General features: G+C 46.5%; 1 protein-coding gene across 1 annotated transcript; it reads left to right on the top strand.

Moving 5' to 3' along the window:
• Positions 1 to 1,266: 1,266 nt before the first annotated feature.
• Positions 1,267 to 5,100, top strand: LOC119314259 (GDSL esterase/lipase At1g09390-like). The gene is made up of 4 exons (XM_037589003.1): positions 1,267 to 1,853; positions 2,762 to 2,947; positions 3,942 to 4,096; positions 4,271 to 5,100. Exons 1-4 carry the CDS (start codon positions 1,490 to 1,492, stop codon positions 4,790 to 4,792), a joined length of 1,227 nt encoding a protein of 408 aa, XP_037444900.1. The 5' UTR covers positions 1,267 to 1,489; the 3' UTR covers positions 4,793 to 5,100.
• The last annotated feature ends 3,826 nt before the right edge of the window (positions 5,101 to 8,926 follow it).

The following is an 8,926-nucleotide window of genomic DNA, read 5'->3' as shown; positions in this document are numbered from 1 at the left end:
CACGGCGGCGGAGAGCAGTGGCAATGTTATAGAGGGGGAGGGGCTGAGGATGAGTGGCCCGAATAAAGACTTTTTCCACGGTTTCGTGCCAACAAGGTAATGGCCCACCTCCACGGTCTCTCTTTTTGTATTGGTTAGTCTTTCTGTTTTATTTTGTTCAAGAATGTGATGGGCAAAACCTCCATTTTGCATGACCTTTATAACATTAACGCAGCATCTACAGCCGCCCATAGTTAATTTGGTCCTTCAAACGTTGGTGAACGCGTCCGGTCAGTTACCGGACATATCTGTTTTGACCCCTTATATTTGCTTCCAAATAACCATGTACCTTGAATTTATCTCCTCACTTTTGAGTCATTTCTACAAGCACCTTGTGGGCGAGCAAGCTAGCTAGCATGGGTGCGCCCTGTACGCACGGACACTCCAGCCCATGCGCGCACGACGCGCTCTACTGCGCCCACGATCGGCACACCTCCGCTCAACGGCCACGCGACTCGCCCAGCGTGAGCGTGACTCTGGATACCCCTATATTGAATTTGAGACGGGTTTGAGTCACGCCGGTCAGTTCGGGCGTTTAGAATGAAAATGAGGGGTCCCGTTGAATCAGGGTTTCCTTTTTTTTTTTTTACAAATGGGATCAGCTATTTTTTTTGAACCGGCACTTATCGAACGGACGTTTTAGACGTTTGAGGATGAACTATGGGTCCAGCTGTAGATGATCTTCGTTGTCAAAATTGGATATTGATTTTATCCTTGAGATCAAGGCTTCGAGCAGGTTAAACTTTTTGGAGCAGTCAAATGAGAAATCCTGTCTTAAAATATATGGTGAGAACAAGTAAGCCCGAGGACAAAATTAAACACAGAGCCCACGGCCGATAGCCTCCCCGCGGCAGCACGTACTAGTAGAGGTAGAGGACGCTCGCCCGCCCACCGCCCGCTGTTGCCCGTGCGCCTCCCATGAATGGCCGAAAGAAGCTACGCTACAGTCTACGGCCCCGCTGGCCGCCGTCTACGCCAGCGCAACCCGCACTCGCCCCGCAACCAAAGCGTACGTACGTACATGGTCCTTCGCTGCCCCTCACTGTTGCTTCGATCGCCGATCGGGGCACCCCGACGCCCGCCCCTCCCCGCGCGCCGGTGCGCCGTCGCCGTTGCATCCGGTGGAGGCGCGACACCAACCGCCCCTCTCTTTTCTTGACTCTCGCGCGCATCCGTCGCCGTCACCTTTACTTTTCCCGATCCCTCTTCTTCCATGACGGTGCGCGACATGACATGCATCACATCCTCCACCCCTCTCCCAAGGACAAGGAAGCGACGGTGGGCTCGCTAGACGGACCCGTCAACCGCCTGCTGCATATATACACGCACGCGCGCCCGGACGGGTACACAGCCACGCACACACTTCTCCCCCGGGCCAGAGCAAGGAGCTGTCTGGCAGCTAGCTGCTCGGGTCGCCGGCGTGTGAGAGACGGAGCAACAAGGCGGGGAGATGAACGGCGGAGGGGGCGGGGGCGCCGGCAAGATCAGCCTGCGGCTGCAGTACTACGTGCTGCTGGCCGGGGTGGGCGCGGTGCTGCTCGTCGGCTGCCTCAAGTACATGCCGGCGGCGGCGGTCGTGGCGGCCGGCTACGGGTCCTGGGGGAGCGGCCTGGCCGTCGCCACCCGCGCCGGGGAGGCGGAGGCGGACGCGAAGAGGTCCCCGGTGGTGATCTTCAACTTCGGGGACTCCAACTCCGACACGGGCGGCATGGCGGCGGCCAGCGGCCTCAACATTGCGCTCCCGGAGGGCCGCACCTACTTCCGCCGCCCCACCGGGCGCCTCTCCGACGGCCGCCTCGTCATCGACTTCATCTGTGAGCCTCATCCCCATCCCTTCCCCGCTTCACTTCTTGCTCTCCGCTCACATCTTCATGCCTAGCATTTCCCAACTTATTGGCCGGAAAAAGGAAATCAAAATGAAATTCACGAATTCCAAACTGAAACTGCTCCGAATTTTGTCGAATTTCAGTCACGTCTGCTCTACTAGTGCTTCCCTCCCTGCTTCTTCTCTCTGCTGCGACATGGGACTTGAGCTGGGAACAGAGCATGGTTTAGGATAAGGCAGTGAGGAAGGGGAGAGTAATATGCACATGGGAGGTTGGATCGAGATCCAACGACCGGGAGAGCTGACAGCAAATCTTACTAAAATTCCCACGAATACGTACAGGAATCAATGCAAGCAAAATAGTTGGCACCCGTGTGCGCACAGTTCTAAACACCAAAGCATCATGGCAAGAAAAGCAATTAACCAAATCAGTCCATGATTTTATCTACCTACTAGTGTCGGTGTGCAATGCACTGACCCAAACAAACAAATCTTGAAAGTTTATCCTCCGCACAACACAAATGGGAACTTCTTTTCTCAAGCTTTGAAGAAACAAAATCTTTTTCCGGAGCTTTAGGGTAGCACCCTACGAAAAGCAAAGATCTTAAACCATCTTCAAAAGCAATTAAGCTAAATCAAGGGAAAGGGACGGGCATTGTGAGAAAGGTGAAGAGGACACACGAATGCGTATGCCGACAAGGAAATGGGACATCGCTGTAATGGGATCATAAAGGCGATTTATGCGGGCACTCCACATGTGCGCTTGCGCTGCCCAAAGGGGAGCCATTGCGTCGAAGTATCTGCACTCCACTACTCCACTGATGGGCAATATGTTTTTTTTTTCATTTGCCGGGTAACTATTTCTGAGACATTTGTTGATGCCGTGCCATGACGCAGGTGAGAGCCTGGGCACGCCGCATCTGAGCCCGTACCTCAAGGCGCTCGGCTCCGACTTCAGCAACGGCGCCAACTTCGCCATCGGCGGCTCGACGGCGACGCCGGGGGGATCCCCCTTCTCGCTCGACGTGCAGCTCCATCAGTTCCTCTACTTCAGAACCAGGTCCTTCGAGCTGCTCAACAAAGGTTTGCCCATCCTTATCAACAACTTGTTTGCACAAATGTAAAAGGTTTGCCCATCCTTATCAACAACTTGTTTGCACAAATGTATGAACTGATAAAACTAGTGCAACAAAAGAAACCATGATTTGTCGTATGGTGAAAATTTTATGGAGGAAACAAAAATACTTTTATCTTATTTCGTGTATGTTAGCTTCGGCTTATACGTCGCTTTTGGAAGAAAGAATATTTTAGCTAGCTAGCTTGTTGTGTAAGGTTGTTGTGTTGAGGCTTGACTTAAGCAGAAGCCACGCCGATGGTCCCGAACTATCCAAAGATGCCTATTGCCCAACATATGCTGCGATCTTCGCTTCGGCTCATGCGTCGCTTTTGGAAGAAGAACATTTTAGCTAGCTTATTACGTAATCACACTTATAATATGCTGAGCCTTGACTTAAGCACAAGCTACACTCATGGTCCCAAACTATGCCAACATGTTGTGTGCATCTGCATCTAGCACAAGCTACACCAATGGTCCCAGACTACCCCAGATGCCTAACATATGTTTTGTATGTTAGATTCGGCTTATTTGTCGCTTTTGGAAGAAGAACATGTTAGCCTACTTATTATGTAAGCTTATTCTTGTGCTGAGCCTTGACTTAAGCTGAAGCTACACTGATGGTCCCAACTCCCAAACTATGCCAGTGTACATCTGCATCATGATTTTTTTTTATTTTTTTTTGCTGAGGAACATGTTTAAAATTAAATCCCATGTTCCTACTACCTAATCAACAGCTAGTAGTCTCTAGAGAAATAATGATTGATACTGACATGACAACCGCACTGCACGTGAATTTTGTCCTGTGAATAGTTGTGTCTTGTGTCATGACAAAATCCAAGTTCTAAAGAATAGTTCAGTCTACTGTCCTAGCAGAAAAAGTGTTAGGATAATAAATCTCTCCGACGAAAAGTAAAACCATTTTAGTACCTTGATGGCTGTTTGTTGTGAGACGTGATGCAGGTGAGAAGACGCCGATCGACCGGGAGGGGTTCCGGAACGCCATCTACGCCATAGACATCGGGCACAATGATCTTTCTGCCTATCTTCACCTCCCCTACGATCAAGTGCTCGACAAGATCCCTGCCATAGTTGGTCACATCAAATTCGGCATGGAGGTAAATATGACCCCCTCTGTATTTGAGTAGATAAATGGATTATAAATTATGGTCTCCCGCGATGAAGAAGAAGAAGAAGAAGAAGATAAATTAGGGTACCTATAGATTTCCTCCATGGATATGTAGTACAAATAATAGAACCAGCAAGCGTCCTCATACTCATACGTGCTGCAGACTCTGTACGCGCACGGGGCGAGGAAGTTCTGGATCCACGGGACGGGGGCGCTGGGCTGCCTGCCGCAGAAGCTGTCCATCCCCAGGGACGACGACAGCGACCTCGACGCCAACGGCTGCCTCAACAAGTACAACAACGTCGCCAAGGCCTTCAGCGAGAAGCTCGCCGAGACCTGCAACCAGCTCCGGCAGCGGATGGCCGACGCAGCCATCGTCTTCACCGACCTGTACCCCATCAAGTACGACCTCGTGGCCAACCACACCAAGTACGGCGTCGAGAGGCCCCTCATGGCGTGCTGCGGCAACGGCGGCCCGCCCCACAACTACAACCACTTCAAGATGTGCATGTCCGGGGAGATGCAGCTGTGCGACATGGACGCAAAGTTCATCAGCTGGGACGGCATCCACCTCACCGAGTTCGCCAACGCCATCGTCGCGTCCAAGCTTCTCACCGGCGACTACTCCAAGCCCAGGGTCAGGATCGCCAGCCTCGTCAACTCCACCGCGCCTCACGATGGTTAGCTAGGCTTGGATCATTCGTCGTGTATCTAGATCTGCTGGTGCCATTGATTTGATTTGGTTGGCATACCACTGCCAGAGATGATGAGAATGTGTGCATGATGCAGCAGATGAGTGAGTGAGCTGGGAGCAATCATCTACACGTGTCTCTTTTCTCAAGGCTCAGATGAGTGGAGGAGAGAAAGTAGCGAGTTGACAAAGAGGGGAAATTCATGGCCGACTTAGGCAAGGCACATTTGACTGACGTGTGTGTAATTCACTTTGAACATTGATCAAGGAATTGATGGAGTGCATAGTTTTCTTCCTGTATATATTTTTATGAGAGAGGTTTTATTGGGAAATTGGTGCCTACTGTTTGGCATATCTACTGCACGAAAAATCAAATTCAGCATCTCTTTAGGACTTGTTCGGTTAAGCCCACGTTAGCAGGGAAACAAAAACACCATGAAAACCAATCCCTCACATGTGCTGTTGCAACCATTCAGACATTCAGACAGAACAAACAGCAAAGTTCAGTCACAACCAAGCCAAGCGGACGACAGTTGTAACCACTGCACCGGATGCTGACTTCGCTGATAACATGCATCCTTCCTGCCGCGGACGACCGCGTCAGCCTTCTTGCCACCGCTGATGAAGAGGAAGGGCGACACTGGCTTCATGCTGTATGTTTCTTAAATTTCCCGACAGGAATCTGCTAAATGGCAGTAAATTTGGACTTGCAAAGTACTGTAGTAGAATGGAGGCAATCATTTCAGGACAACAGAGATTCGGCCTGAAAGCCACTCCTATCTCAGAGAAGCATATAAACTGCTTAGCCTAAAAGCCACTGATATCACTACAGTAAAATGCACAAGCACAGAGGTAGAGGGACTCTGAACTGAATCGTGAACTTAAGTGCAACTATTTGTGTGATAAAAGTTTCTGTACATGTCTATTTCCAGGTCCTAGAATGTCTTGGCTCCAACTATCTTCTTATTTCGACAAGCGTACAGCAAGAGATCCACAAACAGAGCAGGAGCATACAGTTCTGAGTTTTAAGTTCCAGGACAGGCGCACACTGCCGCCCGTAAGTCAGAGATGTGATTCAGCATTTGTTCAGAATCAACACTCGCATATATACCAGGACGTAGTGCTCTCAAGTTGAAGTTATTCGTCACAGGTATGTGCTAGTAAAACTATCCGACGATGTTTACAAAGTTATTTTTTATGAATGTACAAGTGGTTTGTCTTTCTAACGATTTGTTATAGTCAAATGACCAGAAATGCGCATGTGCTGCTACAGCGCACACGCTTCTGTGAAAAATGGTCAAGTGCATCTCTAAACTGATATTATGGTTCAGTTTTAGCTTCTACCTACACATCTAAATTAAATAAGCAGGTTAGCATGCCATTTATATACAAAACAATGCTACAGCAGCTCTAAATTTCCAAGAGCAAGAATCTAATATAATTTCAGAGATGTATGGTTCAGATTGTGCAGTCAGCAATCAAACACATTTTCTTGCAGCTATATGTACTAATCAAGCATTTTTTTCCCTTCTCCCGGTTTCTAATCAGGAACCCTTGTTTTTCGTTTACACTGAAATATTAAATCAGTGTGCGGCCATGTATGAATCTGAGAAGAGCCAATCAAGAATCTGAATACTCTTCCACACATGCATCAGACAAGACATATGCAGGCCATCAATTTTATTCAGAACCATTTACCTGGATTGCTCGGGAGGTCCAAAGGTACAAATCTGTTGGGTGATGCTTGGTCTCTAAATTCCCTTGATATTCTTCTCAAAGGTTGATAGTCTCCTAATCTCCTCAGCCCCTTGCTCCCTGGTGCTAGGTCTCCTAGGGCATTGCCATGTCCCACAGCATGAAGTTCTATGGAGAAAACTTCATCATGAGAGAGTGTCCCCTGGTTTTCCTCCTCTTTTCAGAAAGCTACAGCATGAGAGAGCTGCCTCGCCGTCTGCTGCACGAGGAGACCTTAGCACCAGTGGATACACCCATAGTTCAAAAAAGCGCTGGGTGTGTGGTCTGTGTTAATTCATTCGAAGCCCTAAATGTTGACTTTGACACTTTGTAGCTCCATTCAGTCTTCTAAATTTTGAATTTACAAGTTACCATACAAAATATATTTTTAGCGGTTGATGAACATGAGCTCTAGGTGGCCATCTTAAGCCAACAACTCAACAATGGGTTTTCTCTTTCTCTCTCACTACACTGCCGTTGGTGTGGAATTGGTGCACACAACCAAATGTACCCAAGTGGCCGTGCACGTTTTTCCTAGAAACCTCAATAAATAAAATAGTAGATATGTGAAATTCATTTCTAATAGACTTGCCTTGGCGTATCGACTAACCCATCCTTTCCCCGTGTCTCCCATGCTTAAAGGGTTGAAAATGAGCTCCTCTCTTAAATAGAAACAAAATCTCATCCCAAAGGTCATCAATCCCCTGATTCATAGTCTTCTCTAGATGAATATGAAGGCTAGTGGAGAGTGATTAAAAGGGAAAGGAGCAAGGTAATGTATCTAGGAAGATCACTTGGAGTTGAGCGCTTAAACTGGAGCTAGCATGTGATGCAAGGAAAAGAAAAGACCAAAGTTAGCTAGAATGTAGAGGTTAGGAAGGTGCGAGAAAAAACTACTGACGAGTCATGAGGACTTGCTGGAGACGAGCACACACGAGTATGCATATATGCACAGTTCTCACAAATGCACGTGGTATGCAACTCTATCTTGCCCGGTACCGTCCATTGTCCTTAACTAACACCAACCAAACCTACCCCATGCAACTGCCTCTCTAGTTGCATTGAAAGAGAATAGGAAGAAGCAAGAGTGTTATGACCTTAACTGATTTACAATAATGAGTTGTTAAATATGACTTGTCCCACATATCTTTTGTAGGAATACCTTGGACTAATGTGATTTTTCTTACCTTGTATTTCTCTCCATTTGAATGATGGATTGGATAGATTATTATAAGTCATATGAATGCAGGAGATTCTTTCATAAATAAACATTTTCCTATGATAGTGATACATGGATGCATATCGATTTGAGTTTAGCTTATTTTGAACTAATGAATATGTTGTTGGTTTTCTAATTAGAGATACCTTTGGAGGTGGATGAACAATGAAAACACTTCTATAGATGTGATGATTCTACTCTTAATTTTTGTAGTTTATATGATTCTGCTAATCTATGAGATATTGTGTTTTTCTTTTCTTTTCAGAGCCATGTTGGTTGAAACAACATGGCCATTGATTTATAATGTCCTTTTTGTTGCTTTAGAAGCACAACTGTTTGTGAAATACAACTAGTCTAGTATAACATTCTACTAATATAAAATAAAAGATAGATTTAGTTGCTCATTTCCATGGATCATTCTTGGCAACTCAATGTGCCCCAGGAATTTACATTCAAGCAATGAACGTCCAAAGAAACCAAACTGGAGGCAATCAAGCTAATGCCATGATATTGTTATGGATATTGCCTCCATATTTTTGAGCTTAAATCTATATGGTAGAGAATTATTCTGCTCATTATGTGCCCAAAAAAATATTTTTGATTGTATATAAATGTCTAGAACACTATGAAGGGCTCCATTTTAGTGTGTTTTACCTTTTACTATCTATTTGAAACATTTTGTTTGATTTCCTGGCAGCATATTTTGCAGAAGTAGAGTTTCGAATAATGCAAGAGATGGTGCTAACAATCAAAATTCGTTTAGTTTGTTGTGAACATTTTTTTGAGCACAACCTCCAACTATTCCAGACTTCACTTCTATTTCTACAACAACATATTCAAATAGAAATGTTGCCCAGTGCAACTTATATTTTTTGCATCCGAGAGAAAAAAAATCCGTGGTGATTCATGAGTTCCACACAAGAACTTTTAAGAGATCAAGAAATATCATGGAAATTTGTAGAAGCTTGGAAGGTGCTTGTGACTCTTCCTTCCCTGATGCCTCCCATGCCTAAAGATTAAAAATTGGTGTCCCTTGGAGCAAAACAAGACCTCATCCCTGAGGCCCCCGATCCCTTGAGACTCACACTTGTCTTTCTGTTACACCTCTAGGAGAAATTCCCCCATCTTGGGTACAGGGTATCTGATGTCTCATGGCCAACTCCATTGCCCCCCCC

The sequence above is a fragment of the Triticum dicoccoides genome, chromosome 6A (genome assembly GCF_002162155.2).
Source record: "Triticum dicoccoides isolate Atlit2015 ecotype Zavitan chromosome 6A, WEW_v2.0, whole genome shotgun sequence".
In the NCBI taxonomy this organism is placed as follows: Eukaryota; Viridiplantae; Streptophyta; class Magnoliopsida; order Poales; family Poaceae; genus Triticum; species Triticum dicoccoides.
The sequence above is the reverse complement of the archived record's forward strand: the minus strand, read 5'-3'. Positions and strand labels throughout refer to the sequence as shown.

Coding starts and splice junctions, on each gene's coding strand:
- LOC119314259 (XM_037589003.1), top strand. CDS start 1,490: ATGAACGGCGGAGGGGGCGGGGGCGCCGGCAAGATCAGCCTGCGGCTG. Junction 2,948..3,941: donor CTTCGAGCTGCTCAACAAAG/GTTTGCCCATCC, acceptor GACGTGATGCAG/GTGAGAAGACGCCGATCGAC. Junction 4,097..4,270: donor ACATCAAATTCGGCATGGAG/GTAAATATGACC, acceptor TACGTGCTGCAG/ACTCTGTACGCGCACGGGGC.